This window comes from Acinonyx jubatus, chromosome D2, assembly GCF_027475565.1.
Source record: "Acinonyx jubatus isolate Ajub_Pintada_27869175 chromosome D2, VMU_Ajub_asm_v1.0, whole genome shotgun sequence".
NCBI lineage: Eukaryota > Metazoa > Chordata > Mammalia > Carnivora > Felidae > Acinonyx > Acinonyx jubatus.
In genome coordinates this window covers 12,587,797-12,604,628 of record NC_069393.1, presented here as the reverse complement: position 1 = coordinate 12,604,628, position 16,832 = coordinate 12,587,797, and the positions used below count along the sequence as shown (strand labels likewise).

Below are 16,832 nucleotides of genomic sequence, written 5' to 3'. Positions count from 1 at the left end.
GAGTTTCAACTCTGTGCCACAAACAGAAACATTTTGACAAGAAACACAGCATACAACAACACGGTATAAAATGCTGACTCATCAAACTCCTTCCTGGTATTGTGTCTGGAGCTGAGAGGTCCCTTTCTCCTTGAAAAATAAATATCCCTACTGGCTTAAAAAGAAAATATGAATCCAGATGTTCCTGTGGCAAAACTGAACCTAAATATAGCATTCACCATCCAGATCTACCTCCATGTATCTTTTCTTTTAGCTCTTCAACCTGAAGTAACAGCACATAACCTTTCTGAGTGGTGTCAGACTTTAACCTCAACCCAGCTGATGCAATTCTACCTTCCATGACTTCAATTTTCTTAGGGAAAGAACTAAGCAGGTATTGGAGATCATGTGTCTTTTTTTTACACCAAAAATATAACTTATCTCAAAATGCCCCAGCCAATGATCATAAATGGGAAGTTCCTTTCTTTTCCCTAAAATGCAGGCTAAAATGAAAAAAAAAATAGCATTTTATCAGTCAGGAGCTAAAAGATCACTATGAATGTTCATGGGGCTAATAACTTTGGTATCATTGCACTTTCTAGACATTTATCCTAGTCAAGGGCTTGGGGTTCTTATCGTCCTATATTCTTTGGCATTTGGGACTTGGACCTTAGGATCCAACAGAGCAGCCTCCCCACCACCCCCCCCCCCCAACCGCTTAGCTATCTGTAGTCAGTAATTAACACAGAGCTGAGAAGATTTCTGAGGCACATGGACTGAGTTCCGGCCCCCATCTCTGATTCCATCCCTCATTGCGTTTCAAAGTTACAATAATAAGTCTGGTGGGTTAGGGTCGTCTCTCCCTTGGGGCTTATTAAAAGAAAGTATGACGAAACTCCTTAAAAGGAAATTCGCCATTAACAGGGAAATCTGGACCGCAGAAAAGATTCATCACCTGTCCCCTCCTCATTCAGGTTCTTAATGCTACTCAGAAGGTACTTAATACTTTGATAGCTCTGAAGAGAAAAGTTAACATCAACCCGGTTGATCATATTCCCAAGCCGATCAAAAAGTATCACGTATTGCAAAAATCTTGAGCTTGTCCTTCCTTCTCTAACTAATTGCAACTTTATGAAGCTACAGATGTCAGCAGCATTTGACACAGTCATTGTTAATTTTTCTTCCCCTCTCAGGGAGGATGGAGAATTCTTTTTATCCAAGCATATTAGTATGTGACGTGCCTGATGACACTTTACACTGAAGATTTGAATCAGCTATTCTGAGCATTGTACAAATGAGGATCTGATGAATTAAGATGATGTTTTCAATGACCCAAATCTCACCTGTCCAGGTAGATATCCTTTGTTCTTCTCTTGCTCAAAAAGGTAAGATGCATAGCCCATGTTGTCACTATTGACAAGGTGATTGGTATTGTTCATGCTGACGGGGTGGATGGCAAACCAGCTGTAAGAGAAAAGGAGCCCTCGGCTCAGGAAGAGAACCAGGTGATGGAGTCAAAACAATGCCTGCGAGCTTTGGTTTTCTCCAGCAGGAAAAAAAACAAAACAAAACAAAACAAAAACGTTTTCAACAGTAGGCCTTTCACATTTAGGTTATTTCACTGATGATGAGCTTAGCTTATGAATAATATACTCAAAAAGTCTAGGCATTTACATAAGTCAAAAATACAAAACTAAACGGTCAGCGATCAGACGATATGCCTAAAGCATTGTGTGGGTGCCGACCTTGTCCTTCAAGACAGGTGCACATAACAATGATTGAAGTCAACCCTATCTAATTCAGAAGACCTTTACGGAGACCCTGCCGTGTGCCCTGTTCTGAACACACTGAAGCTTCCTTACACCCAGGGTCAGACAAAGATGCAAACAAATGGCTTTAGTGCAGTGTGACAAACGTTATAAAAAATAGGCATAAAGTGTTTGGGGACCACAGATGACTAGCAATTAATTCTTAAGGGCATTCCAGGGGGAAGGAACAACACAGTAAGCGCACAGAGGTGTGAAAGAGGCTGTTATACATAATTTGATGTTAGCCGTATGCATAGTAATACCTGTTTAAGTATAGAGCCACAACGTCTACAAACTAATTTCACATCTGTTACCGTACTTGCACTTCACAACGGCCCTGGAGCCCAGGCAGTTATGACCTCCACCCGGCAAGGTGTCTCAGAGAAGCAAAATGGTAGCTCATTGGTCACAGAGGTCTTGGGACACCTTGTCCAATGGCCTTTGTAGGATCGAACCTCCACATGGATAAAAAAGATACAGAATGGAAGGCTGGAAAGCAAATTAACTAGAATGAATGCTCAAGAAAAGAGAGATGCTAATTCACGAACTTCCAGACCCACGTAGGATTTGTAAAAAAAAAAAAAATCTTTTGTTGGTTTAATTCTTTGCTGACGACGCTATAAAACATTTCAGCTTACATTCCTACCTAAGTAATATAGCTCACAAAGCTGAACATTTACTTACTGACTAGGGATGTTTTTAAACATCAAGGTCATCATTCAGGATTCAGTTCTCATTGCCCAACAGATGTATACGTAGGTCAGAGATGGCCAGCACAAGGCCCACGGGGGCTGGGTAGGCAACACGGAGGAGTTCAGCTGGTTGGTGCCACGGGGACCGGTGTGGACTGTGGATACCCGGAGGCACTTGCATGGGCCTAAAGACTCTACTATGGGTCTACTAAAGACTCTACCAGAGGCACTTGCATGGGCCTAAAGACCGTGGCCTCTACTATGCGGCTGCCAAATGTTGCCTTATGAGAGCAAGCCAGAGCTTCCAGATCTTTGATAAATCCATGATTTTGCGAAATATTTATCGATTTCTGTTTCAAGTTTATTTACTTATTTTGAGATAGAGAATGAGTGCACATGCGTTCACATGCACACGTGCCTGCCTGTGAGCAGGGGAGAGGCAGAGAGAGAGGGAGAGACAACCCCAAGCAGGCTCTGTGCTCAGCATAGAGCCGGACTCGGGGCCAAACCCACGAGCCTGGGATCACGACCTGAGCCAAAATCAAGAGTCGGATGCCTAACCGATGAGCCACCCAGGCACCCCTCGATTAAAAAACTCTTGAAGAAGTAAATGGCGTGAGAGGAAAGGTGTGAAGTTTGGGCAAAATGGCTGAAGGGGAACGGGAGGCGCAGGTTTGCAGTTAGGGAAGGGGTACGTCACGGGGGTGGAAGGTGCAGCCCAGGGAAGAGAGTCAATGGCAGTGTACCAGTGCCCTGTGGTGACAGACAGGAGTTCCGCTTGTGGTGGGCATAACACAAGGCACAGAATCGTCCAGTCTCTATGTTGTACACCTGAAATGAATATGACAGTGTGTGTCCACTACGCCCAAATAAAAAAATTTTTTAATTAAAAAAAAAGAGAAGAAAAAAATTTTCATTAAAAAAGAAAGAGAGAAGTAAATAGCACAGAATAAAAGGAGGAGAAATCTTACCCATTAAGAGACTTAACACACATAGCCAACAAATGGAGTTGGTGGGCGGACTATTTGGATGCTGATTCAAATAAAACAATTATAAAAAGATCTTACTGACACAATCAGGGAACACTGAACACAGACTAGGTTTTAGAGCATATCAAGAAACTATTTTTCATTTTGTTGGTTGGGATCATGGGTTATGGTTATATTTTTTTTACGTTTTTCCCTGATAGAGATATACACTGAAATATATATGAGTGAAATGATTTGCTATCTGGTGTTGGCTTTTAAAACTCTAGCAAAGCAAGGGTGGCTCAGCCGGTTAAGCGTCAAACTCCGGCTCAGGTCACGATCTCCCAGTTCGTGGGTTCGAATCCCACGTCACGCTCTGTGCTGACAGCTTAGAACATGGAGCCTGCTTCACATTCTGTGTGTGTGTGTGTGTGTGTGTGTGTGTGTGTGTGTGCGCGCGCGCGCGCATGTGTCTGCCCCTCCCCCACTCGCACTGTCTTTGTCTCTCTCAAAACATAAGCCATTAAAAAAGAAAAATTAAAGCTCTAGCAAAGCAAAACAAAAGAGAGGTGGGATGAAACAGAGTGGCAGAATAGTGCTAATTACTGAAGGTGGATAATAGTTACATGGAAACTCAAAGACTAATCACTCTAAATTGGCATATGTTTGAAAATTTCTATAATAGTGTTTTTTTCATGTTGGCATCCATTTAGAATTTTTTTAAACAGTGTTGAACAAACCAATCACCAGCCTATGAGCTAAATTTGTTCCCCAAGGTATGTATTGCCCCCATGTAAAGGAACAGAAGATTAGGTTAAAGGTGGTTCTGAGCTCATGCCCTGAAGTTACTTGCAAAATTTCTCTCTTTCGAAAAAATCCTCATACTAGATTCCTTTTTGCAGATATGGGTTTGTCTCCTTCTCCTAAAACTCAGGTGCCAGAGAAAATTCTAGTCAACTAGCGTTTTCCAGTTAGTTGGGAGTCTTTTTACAGTTTTACTCCATTTAGTTTGGAAGGAAAATGGGGTGGTGGCCGTGACCTTCCCATGGCTCCCCAACCAGAACACTTCTGTCTAATATGATTGCCCTGAGGTCAGCCAGCTTCAGCCAGACTGCAATCTCTCTAGGGCAATCAAAGGAAGCCTGTGGAACAATTTTATCAACATGGACTGTCATGTCGCTCTGATGAGGTGAGGGATTTTATACACAGGATCTCATTTCATCCTAAAAGCATGCTTGGAGGCAGATGTTATCATTGTCCTTATTTTATGGCCAAGGAAACGAAGTCCCAGAGTGAGCCAGTAAGTAATCTGACCAAGGTCACACCCATTGTAAGTCAAGAAGCAGGTCTAAGAGTCCAGGTTTGTCAGACCACAGAGCCCAAGTTCTAATCTGCTGTGGGATACTGGCCCTGTCCCCTCCGTTCATTCACCTGCTCATTCAATACACAGTTAATTTTGATTCTGTGCCAGGCACTGGAGACGTGGAGGTGAGCGAGGCATCATCTTGCACCTGAGAAATGCTTGGGAGAGGATGCGACATCTGAGCTGGGTCTTAAAAGAGGAGTAGGGACTCGGCAAAGGGATCACTGGAGAAAACTCATTTGTAGCAAAGGCATCAAGATGGGTTTAGAGGACGGACGGTCATTCTGGCCACAGCGTAACGGATAAAGGCAAGGAGAGAGGACAATTGTTCTTCTCATTCCACCAACATGAATTTGTTAGCAGCAAGAGTGTGGTCGGCATCGTGTTACACGCCAAGGAACACACAGGGGGATCAGGTGTGTTCTCTCAATCAGGGGCCGACAATAATATCTGTAGAGAAAGCAATTGCTGAGAATTCTAGTCTGCTAATTAGACTTGAATTCGTATTGATTTCATGGCTTTATGCTCATTTATTTTAGGCCTTGGAAAATTAATTGAATTTGCCTTTCTCTACAAAACTGAAAAAATAAGCATTCAGAAAAGTGATGTGAATCTCAGAGTGAGAAGATGCTGTATTTTTCCTCCTCTGGCCTTTGAAATATGTGCGATTAAAATACCAGGCTTGTCACAGCGACCAAAGTGCGATGGGAACAGATGAGTATTGTAAAGATATGCAGCAAGGTCACCATTTTAATATAAGAAAGCGGCCCTCACAATTTATTTTATCTGGTCAAAACAACATTCTTCCAAGCAAAGTTCAAAAGAGTGAAGTTAGGTCGAGGTAATTTCAAAAGAAGTTAGAGCACAGATATAAACGGATAACTAACGTCCCTGTTAACAAACATTTCTAAATAATGATTACATCACAGCTAGGAGTCAGCATAATGTAATCAAGGTACCACGGAAGGTCCAGAGATTTGAGATTTTATCCTACTCCGTAGCCAAGTTAGTTAAAATTTCCTAGTCTCTGTTTCCTAGGGATGAAAAATAATACATTTTGACTATGCTCTGTGAATCAATAAACAGCAGAGTAATATAGAATATTATAATCATTCTCTCCTCCTAGGTAATCGAGGCATTTTCTAGGGCCTCTTCATTGGGACACTATGCACTTCCTACTCTGAAGCAGAAAAGAAAAGCCAAATGCAAAATCGAGCTTCTTGAATATTCTAAAAGAGTAATAAACCCATCCCAAGTTCTATTCTCTCAAACCTGGGCCGCCATGTCCAGCAGGCAGGTTGTGCCCTGCACAAAGATGAGTTGCAAAGGGGGTAAAAGGAGGCTGAAATCCAACCCCCACTCAGCTCACGGAGCTAAGCACCTTGGCCCAGAGAAGAAAGCGCTTTTGTAAGTTGTGCACCAAGGTCCTATGTGCTAACTGTAGCCCTCTCCACCCCACAACTATATGGTCAATTAGTCTTTGACAAAGCAGGAAAGAATATCCCATGGAAGAAGACAGTCTCTTCAATAATTGGTGCTGGGAAAACCGGACAGCAACATGCAAAAGAGAGAAGCTGGACCACTTTCTTATACCATATGCAAAATAAACTCAGAATGATTAAAGACCTAACTGTGAGACTTGAAACCACAAAAATCCTAGAGGAGGACGGACACAGGCAGCAACCTCTTTGACATCAGCCATAGCAACTTCTTACTTGACATGTCTCTGAAAGCAAGGGAAATAAAAGCAAAAATGAATGTTGGGACCTCATCAAGATAAAAAGCTTCTGCACCGCAAAGGAAACAACCAACAAAACTAAAAGACAATCTACGGAATGGGAAAAGGTATTTCCAAATGACATGTAAGAAAGGCTTAGTATCCAAAATACATAAGCAAGTTATAAAAGTCGACAGCCCCAAAATGAATAATCCAATTAAAAAAGTGGACAGAAGACACAAATAGACATTCCTCCGAAGAAGACCTCCAGATGGCCAACAGACACATGAAAAGATGCTCGGCGTCACTCATCATCAGGGAAATGCCGAGCAAAACTACAATGAGACGTCACCTCACACCTTGTCAGAACGGCTACAATCAACAACACAAAAACAAGTGTTGGTGAGGATATGGAGAAAGGGGAGCCCTCCTGCAGTGTTGGTGGGAATGCCAACTGGTGCAGCCACTCTGGAAAAGAGTGTGGAGGTTCCTCAAAAAGTGAAAATAGAACTACCCTACGACCTAGCAATTGCACAACTTGGTGCTTACCCAAAGATTACAAAAACATGAATTCAAAGGGATACGGGCGCCTGGATATTTACAGCAGCATTGTTTACAATAGCCAAGATATGGACGCAGCCCAAGAGTCCACTGATAGATGAATGTATAAAGAAGATGTGCTATATATATCTATATATATATGCATACATGATACATATGATATAGATATGATATAGATAGATATGAGATATATACATATGTGATACACATATATGATATAGATATCTATATATAATGGAATGTTACTCAGCAATAAAAGAAGAATGAGATCTTGCCATTTGCAATGACCTGGGTGAAGCTAGAGAGTATAATGCTAAGTGAAATTGGTCAGTCAGAAAAGGATAAATACCACATGATTTCACTCATATGTGGAATTTAAGAAACAAAACAAACAAGCAAAGGGAAGGAAAGGGAGAGAAAGGCAAAGCAAGAAACAGACTCTTTTTTTAATGTGTATTTATTCATCACGAGAGAGAGAGAGAGAGAACAAGCAAGAGAGGGGCAGAGAGAGGGGGAGGCAGAGAATCCCAAGGAGGCTCCAGACCCCGACTCAGCGCTTGAACTCACGAATGGTGAGATCACGACCTGAGCTGAAATCAAGAGTCGGACGCTTAACAGACGGAGCCACCCAGGCGCCCCAACAGACTCTTACCCATAGAGGACAAAGTGACGGTCACCAGAGGGGAGGTGGCGGGGGATGGGTTCAACAGGTGATGAGGATTGAGGAGGGCACTTGTGACGAGCAGCGGGTGATGTATGGAAGGTTGAATCACTATATTGCACACCTGAAACTAATGTTACACTGTATGTTAACTAGCTGGAATGTATATTTAAAAAAAAGGCTTACAAATAATTCTCAATCTTCCTTTGGTTTTTAGCTCCATTATCACTTCCTTAGGGAAGATTTTCCCAGTCTCCCTGCCCGGGTCACATCCCTTTAAGACAATGCTACGCACCTTCCTTTCCTGGCACTTAACCCAGTTATCATCTTACACATATTTCAAGGACTGTTTGGATACCTCTTGTCTCTACCAAGAGATTATAAATTCTCTGAGGGCTACAACGCCATCTACTTTTGCCCATCAGTGTATCTGTAGGACGAGCTCAGTTCATGACACATATATTCTACACCATTTAATACATGAGTAAATAAATCGATGATCTCTGGAGAGAAGAGGTTATATCTGCATCTGAGAAATATGGAAATTGAGTCTCTGAGAACTTAAGGGACTTGCTCAAGGAACAGGGGTGTGGGTATTATTTGATTCCTGATTTCAGGGCCAGGAAAAGCACCATTCCAAGGACTGGGAAGTCCTGCGTGGCACCCAGTAGGTCTCCGGTGCAGACTCGCCGAATGAAGAAATGAAACCAAAGGTGAAGGTAGGAAAGAAGAAATTGTGGACCTCAATATGGTTCCCAGCATGAAGAGAACAGTTTGGGCTGCAACACTGGGCAGGTCACATCACCTACCTGGCCCTTAGCTGAGCTGTGAGGCAGATGACACCCATGTTCCACCAGTCAGAGATTCTAGGCTTCCAAACTCCTCATGCCTTGGGATTCTGCCTAACAGCAGGCACCTACATCTGGTGGCTGAGTTACTCAGCAGCCCAGATTTGGCTTTATGCTTTGGATCATTTTTAATGCATTCAAAGAGCAATTGCCACTATGCAACAAGAGGCAATTGCACGAGCCATTATGTCAAGGATAACATATGGTGGCTGCAAAAACAATAGCAAGTTATTGCAGGGTGTTAAGCCTAGCAGATGGAGGAGAGTTGCTATAACCTTGACGTTTGGCCCTGGGACTTCCAGATATGTTATATAGTTATATGCGAGGAAGCCACGAACATCTGGAAGAAGGACATTTTTTAGTCTTCCATGGGCATCGTTAAAGGATTCAGAAACTAATAAGAGGGAATCATGGACGATCTCAGTCATTCAGCCAAGAGTTAAGTGGAAACTGTAAGGAAAAAGGCACCTTCTCCCAGCGAATGTGGAATTCTCTAACTCATCAGAGATACATGTTTGTATCCTGACTGTCTCCTAACCAAATGGCCCACCAAAGTGCCCCACAATCTGGAGCTAGCTCACCTTTTCGGATTCCTCCCTCACCCCCTCCCTGACATAGCCCATCCTCTGGCCTCCCAGCTCACTCTCTTTTCATGACTTCCACGATGCTCTCAGGTATCCCTGCTACCTCCTCCAAGTTCCCACAGCATCGATCGATGGCCAGGTGGCAGCATTGATGGCCATCTGATATATGTTGTGATTACTTGCCTGTCTCTGTCCCCTGCCCCAATCACCCTATTAGTCTGTTAGAGCCTTCGAGATAGGGACCATGCCCATCACAACACATACCCCAAGCACACATTTAGGAAGTCCACTGTGTTTGCCCCTGGGTGGCTCAGTCGGCTGAGCATCCGACTTCGGCTCAGGCCATGATCTCACGGTTCGTGAGTTCGGGCCCCGCTCTGGGCTCTATACTGACAGCTCGGAGCCTGGAGCCTTCTTCGGATTCTGTGTCTCCCTCTCTCTGCTCCTCCCCCGCTCACACTCTGTGTCTCTCTCTCTCAAAAATAAATAAAAGCATTTTTTTAAAAAAGAAAGTCCACTGTGTTCAACACCAGTTGGCAACTAATCAGTAGATGAATTCACTATAATGGAAGAATAACTTCTATCATGTCAACCCAGATAATAAAGTTTATTTTATCAGGGAGTTTTTAGTGACCTCACTTGACACCCAAAGAAGTAACTCCAATGCTAAAAATGTCAAACATTCAGGGCCGTCCAGGGTGGCTTGGTCACTTAGGCATCCGACTCTTGGTTTCGGCTCAGGTCATGATCTCACAGTTTGTGAGTTTGAGCCCCGCGTCAGGCTCCGCGCTGACAGTGCAGAGCCTGCTTGGGATGCTCTCTCTCCCTCTCTCTGAACCTCCCCTCCTCACTATCTCCCTCTCTCAAAATAAATAAATAAACATTTAAGAAAATACATAAAAAGAACGTCAAGCATTCTGAGAAGCCAACAATGGAGTTCTTAGAAGTAGAATGTTATTCTGCTTACCATTTAACCAAAATAATAAAACTCTTTTCTATGCCAGACACAGAGTAGAACTTTGCATGTATTAGGTCATTTAATCCTGTAACAGTCCTATGAGGCATTATCATTCCCATTTTCAAATGGAATAGTTGAGGTGTAAGTAGGTTAGTAAGTGGCAAGGCTGGGATTTGAACTCAAGTCCTAAAATCTACCCCTAAAACCAGAACTCCTCACCACCGTGCTGTTCTCCACCTGGTTACAGGGCCAGTACTGATCACAGTCCTTAATGTTTTCATTCACCTCTTATTAATTTTAATTAATTATTAATTTGACTTACATAGACCCTTTCAGTTAAGTATTTCATAATCCTACCTGATAGGCCCCTACCACCTTTACTCACGCTTATTATCAACATTTTAAGGACTCACTTTATCCCTCACTTTTAAAGTCAGAAAATTGAGGGGTGGCTCAGTTGGTGAAGCAACCAACTCTTAATTTCGGCTCGGGGCACAATCTGACGTTTCATGAGGTCGAGCCCCACATCGGGCTCTGCTGCCAGTGTGGAGCCTGCTTGGGATTCTCTCTCTCTGTCTCTGTCTGTCTCTCTTTCCCCCTTCCCTGCTCTCTCTCTCTTTCAAAATCAATAAATAAACATTTAAGAAAGAAAGAAAGAAAGAAAGAAAGAAAGAAAGAAAGAAAGAAAGAAAGAAAGAAAGAAAATTGAGCCACAGAGCAGTTAAGTCACTTGGCCAAAGTCACAAAGCTCATCACAATGACAACACAGAGCAAACCCAAGCCATTTAACTGTAGCTCCCATGAGCCATCATACACTTCCTTCAGGCATCCTCCATCACTTGGACATCTGCGCATCAAGGCACCTGGGGCTGTTACCCAGCCAGTCAATTCCTGAGTCAGTCCAATTGCAGGGACAAAATTCACACATGAATGCAAATGCCTTCTTTATGAAAAAAAAAATCCACATGTCTTCTTACGTATAATCCTGAACTAAAACCTGTGCCAGGCTGTAATTTCACCTCATCTGCTTCCTTCAGGTGGCCTCAATTCTGCTTCCATCACTAATTGGCATTGTCCTACATTAGACTTGACTTCATTCTTTTAGGAAAACACAGATAAATCATCTCAAACCCATAATCATTTAGCCTGGTTGGTCAGATTGTTTTCTCATTTTACCAAGAGATAATGGTCCGCCATCGTAGAAATTCCACATATGACATCTTGATAGAGTAATAAGCACTGGTATTGACTGAATCCTTATGTCATATCCCAGATGCTACACTACACTTCTTTACCTGAATCCCTCATTTACATCATCCTTTAATTAGCCCTGTTTTCCAGGTAAGGAACCGAGCCCTGGAAAGCTGAGAACCTTGCCCCAGGATCCATGGTTGGACCCAGATGTGTCTGACTCCCAAGTCTGGACTCTTAACTACTCAACATATTCCCAGCCGCTGCTGCCACTATTCTAGTCTCTTCCTCCCATGCCCCCCTCCCCGTCCCCACCTCCATGATTAAGGAAAGCTATCCAGACAGGACGAAAAGCAAAAAAAGTAAACAGAGTACCTGATAAGGCCCAGGTCAACTCCATTCAAATCTACCATTTTTAGGATGATCATTTCTTTGTCAGTATTTGAAGAATACCTAGTCAAAACAAAGAAACGCAGTCACTTCTATGTTAGTTAGAGCCTGGGCTTCTTGTATGACCAACAGTAGAAGCTGACACAAAAACTAAAGTCAAAATGCCTTCAGTGAGCGAGGTTTCCTGATGTGCTATGGTCTTACGAACCACATCCAGGACCTCAGTCCTCAGCTAAAGAAATGGCTTGCAAATAGCATCACACCTAGTGGCATTAGGTCAGCCAACTGGAGATGAAATTGACATCTTTATGTAATGGTCGTGATCTTATAGAACATACAGGTGTTTCTTAGAAAAGGGATTTGTCTTTGAAATTTCTACTCCGGTCAAATTTTCACGGAATCTCTTAAACATAGCAGGGAATATGCAACATCAAAACCATCCCTGACCTGTAGCTTCAAGCGTTCTTTCATGGCCTTTCAAGGGAAATCGGATTATGTTTTCTAAAACTCAACTCCTTTGAAATGGATGGAAAAATACGCAGACAAATGTAAAATGCCAGGTGGTCAGGTTGAAAGTGAGATATTATTTTACTGTGCCACAGCAGTCAAGGGCTTCTCTCCTGTGGCAAACCTGGGTCAGCACTTAAGCAAACAAACAAACAATCGGCCTTAGTTCCATTCCATTATGCTAGTTTTATTTATTGTTCTTTGTTCCTGCTTCTTTATCCTTTTATGTCTTTTCTCTTGCCATATTCTCCTGGATGGAGACGATTTCTGCTGAACGATCTAACAAAAAGAGCTATTCATTAATTTAATAAACATGTGTTGCGCACATTTTCATCTCCGCTTTACAGAAGCTGAGAGGCAATAAATTACTAGAAGTAAATCACTGAAGGTCACGTGACTAGGAAGTGATAAAGCAGAGATGGAACCAGAGTCGTGCCCGACTGCAAAACTGGGAGTCCTTCCAACACTCACGCTGACCCCAGACGCCAGCAGAGCGGGCCGATTGGTGCACAGGCTGGCGTGTGTTACCACATTCACTTTTTATTTCTGCCAGTCTTAGATGATCAACATGTTTTAACTTTACTTTAGCTTTACTACTCTTTCAGGATCCCACCCCATTCCTTGAGTACCAACTGCATCCTTAGATTTTTGTTGCTGATCTCTAAAGGAAACCCATGATTTTATTGTGATAATGCCCCTCACCTGGCTCGCTCTGACGGAGGATTCCAAAGGTAAGAAGAGGGGCTTCGGTTGATCTGTACACCTTCCACGTTTCCTTTGTTGATAAAGATTTTGCCTGGTTTCATATTTTTGTGCGCCATCTCAATGCTCTGTGGGTTAGAGTGAGAGAGAGAGAGAGAGAGAGAGAGAGAGCCAGCTGTGAATTTGGACATCCTGTTGGATAAGGACTTAGTCAATAGAAACAGAGGAGCGCTGTGGACAATTTCCTTGGTCTCCTAGCTGCCCCTGCTATGGGACAAGAGCTAGAGAACCACATAGCCAGTGTCACTCGGGGGCACACAGATGGCCTCAAGGCTGAGACATAAGAATTGCCGTGACCTGGGAAGGTCACTTGAGTGTCTCAGAGCCGCTGAGTCAGGCACCGTTCGCAGGTTCAATTGGCCAAACCGGAAGCGACTCCCCCCGACCTAGGACCAGGATTTGTTAGCTTGAAGGTGTCCCACCCTCCTTGTCCTCTCCCTGCCCTCAACCTCTGAGGCCAAGTTTTTCACACTTTTCTGACTCAAAGCCATCATAAGCAAAACATTTTTCATCACAACTTAATACACATCGACGTATGTGTGCTAAAACAGAAGCTCACAAAATACACCCTTCCCGTATGTTTTGCACCATCATAGGCTCCGATCTGTTTTACTTTAGTACTGTTCATTCAATCCTTCTTGCAACCCATGGAATTGACTTCAGGAAGCCAGCCATGAATTACCATCCACAGTTTGGAAAACATCGTGGTAAAGACATTTCTGCCTTTGCCGACTGGATCGCCAGGTTTGGGGGGCACTTCATGAGACAAAGTAGAGAGGGACTAAATCTAGAAGGGAAAGGTATGAGGGAAACATGAGAAAGGACCCTGGGGGAGGTAGTAATAAGCTGCAAGGTGGGGAGAGAGGAGAAAGAGGCGCCCAAGCCAGGAACACGGAAGACCATGCCGTCTAGAACTCTCAGAGAGGACGTGAGAAATAAGGGCGTGTGTTTATGAAGTGGGTCCCCTGTCATGTTGTTTGGGAACTAGGAGGCGAGATTGGAATTACTTGCAGTGACTCTTGGTTCCTTGATGGCTTCCTTTTTGTGTGACTTTGCACAGAGAACAGACGGTAGGGGCTCTCAGTTATAAGGGTGACATAGGAAACGTTTGCTGTCCCTTTGGACACCTGCAAGAGGCTCACTGCACGGAACTCGCCCCTCTCAATCAGTCAGTGCCTCGGAGACCAGAAGCTCCTGGGGAGTCAGGAACGGAGGGGGCAGGTGCTGAGACTGCTCAGGGCAACATCCTATAAGGACTCTCTCCATATCACAGCAAACCACTCCTGAACACTTGTGAACAAGGGACAGGGCAGCTCCCTCTGGGGCCTTTTGCCTACCTTCACGATGCCAGTGACCATGTACTCAAAGGTGCGATTGCTAAATCCTTCACTGGCGATTACAAACACAGTATACTGGAAATACCCTCCTGGCCCCGAGTGTGTGTGAGTGCCACTCAGGATGACGTTGTCTTGTCTGTACAGGGAGCCATATTTACTCTGCAGTCTGTTCAGGACCTTCAAGAGAAAAGAAAAAAAAAACAGAACTAAGAAGAGGGATAACACAGCAACTCACTATGGAAAAGGCTCCAATGAGTCTAATCAAGGATCCATATCAATGGCACCCCTGTTGAGTGACCCTTCACTTGGTGCTGAAGTGTCTCATCGTAGGCACAACTTCAACAAAACCAGTAACCATCAAGGCTAACGTTTCATAGACTCTCACCGTATGCAAGCACAGTGTTAGGTAGGACACACATTATGTTATTTTAAAATCTTTATAACGACCCCAAGAGGTAGATGTTTTTTTCAATGTTTGTTTATCTTTGAGAGAGAGAGAGAGAGAGAGAGAGAGAGAGAGGGAACAGGGGAGGGGCAGAGGGAGAGGGAGAGAGAGAGAATCCCAAGCAGGCTCCGTACTGTCAGCCCAGAGCCCCATGCAGTCTCCATCTCATGAAGTTGATGACCTGAGCCAAAATCAAGAGATGGATGCTTAACCAACTGAGCCACCCAGGAGCCCCAGAGGTGGATATTTGGAACTGCATCTTTTAGCTAAGAGCACTGAAGTGTAAAGAAGATAAATAATTTGCCCACCAACCGAGTAAATGTGAGAGCCACAACCTGGATCCACATCTCTCTAACTGCAGAACCAGTATGGTTTGCTATTCATCGTTCCACACATGCTATTAATATCCAGGCACTAGGAGCGATATGAGGTTAATATCTGAGCACTAGGAGTATATGAGGTTCCTACCCTGATGGAGCGTTTATTCTAATGAGGGAGAAAGGTAACAAGCAAAGAAGCACGTAATATGGTATCACACAGTGATAAGTGCTCTGAAGACAAGTGTCGTTGAGTGGGGAAAAAGAGTGATGGGTGTCAATGAGGAAACATCTTTCCAGAGAGGCTGCCTTCCACCCAAGAGCGTAAGCCGGTTGAGCAACACCAATGGAAAGCATCCCGGGAGCAGCGAACAGTTGTGTAAGGGCCCCTTGCCGCCTCCCTGCCCAAAATGAAGAACTCCATGCTCCCTGACATATACTGTCACCCTTATTGGTCTGGGGGCAGGCAGCCGCGGGGACCTAAGGACACCCCAGCCACCCTGTGGGGAGGCCCATCGGAAAGGAACCATCTTGTCAGCACTAACTCGCTAGCCAGGCGGGTGAGCCACCTCAGAATTGTAGACCCTTCGGCCTCAGCCAGGCCTTCCAACACCCGCAGCCCCAGCCGACACGTGAGTTCAGCCCATGACACGGAAGTGGGCGTGTGTGTGTGACTTCGGTTCTAACCTAAGTCGGAATCACCCAGCTCGGCCTCCCTGGGATTCCTGACCCACAGAAATCCTGAGCAGTAATTCAGGACGACTGTGAACATCTAAACGCATGATAAGTGTGCTCATAGGGTCCAGACGTATCACGAAGACAATGGAGAGAAAAATCCCTGGTGCTGAGAACCTGTTTCTGATTCTGCTTTAATCAGCTTCAACCTGATATTGGGTGTTATTGTGGCTTCCTTGGGAAAGATGTTTTGCCCTTTTTTTTTTTTTTTTTTTTTTGTCAAGGGGCACCGGGATGGCTCAGCTGGTTAAGCATCTGACTTTGGCTCAGGTCATGATCTCAGGGTTCATGAGTTCGGGCCCCACATCGGGCTCGGTGCCCGATGAGCTAGAGCTAGAGCTCACTAGCTAGAGCTCACTGAGCTAGAGCTCACTTTGGATCCTCTGTCTCCCTCTCCCTTTGCCCCTCATGGTCTTTCAAAAAAAATAAATAAATAAAATAAATATTAACAAAAAATTTTTTTTCACTTTTTAAAAAAGTTTTTATATTTATTTATTTTTGAGAGAGAGAGATAGAACGTGAGCAGGGGAGGGGCAGAGAGACAGGGAGACATAGAATCTGAAGTAGGCTCCAGGCTCTGAGCTGTCAGCACAGAGCCCGACATGGGGCTTGAACCCACACACTGAGATCATGACCTGAGCCGAAGTCAGACACTTAACTGACTGAACCACCCAGAAGCCCCTGTTCACTTTTTTTAAATGTCAAAAATCATTAAAATGATCTAGCAAAAGTGTCAGACCCAAAGCGACCTTCCTCAACGTCAGTTACAGTATTACTGTCAGTTAATACCCGGCACAGTAATGACAGTGCATTTACGGCAGGGATCGCAAATATCACTTACGTCACGCACTTAGTCCTGTCTATTGGTGGTGGCTCTCAGACGCGTGATGTTGAGAAGGATCCTGAGCCCAAACGTGGGCTTAGCAAGAAAGAGTGCCTTTTTTGATTAGCAACGCTGTCTACTCTCCGTGTGGCACAGGCAGTGGTAGGCTGATCAACCGTCACATAG

The 16,832-nt window shown here is 44.1% G+C and overlaps 1 protein-coding gene across 3 annotated transcripts in view; it reads right to left on the bottom strand.

Annotated features, from left to right (window-relative positions):
- ASAH2 (N-acylsphingosine amidohydrolase 2) overlaps positions 1 to 16,832 on the bottom strand; it is a 100,435-nt gene that overhangs the window by 31,189 nt on the left and 52,414 nt on the right. For 2 of the 3 annotated variants that reach the window (XM_053206814.1, XM_053206813.1), the window contains exons 6-9: positions 14,327 to 14,503; positions 12,930 to 13,057; positions 11,706 to 11,783; positions 1,323 to 1,467 (exon numbers count right to left, since the gene is read on the bottom strand). In XM_053206814.1, coding sequence (XP_053062789.1) covers positions 1,323 to 1,467; positions 11,706 to 11,783; positions 12,930 to 13,057; positions 14,327 to 14,503 — 528 coding nt within the window. The remainder of the gene's footprint in view (positions 1 to 1,322; positions 1,468 to 11,705; positions 11,784 to 12,929; positions 13,058 to 14,326; positions 14,504 to 16,832) is intronic. The other variant, XM_027049918.2, reaches the window with a different exon arrangement.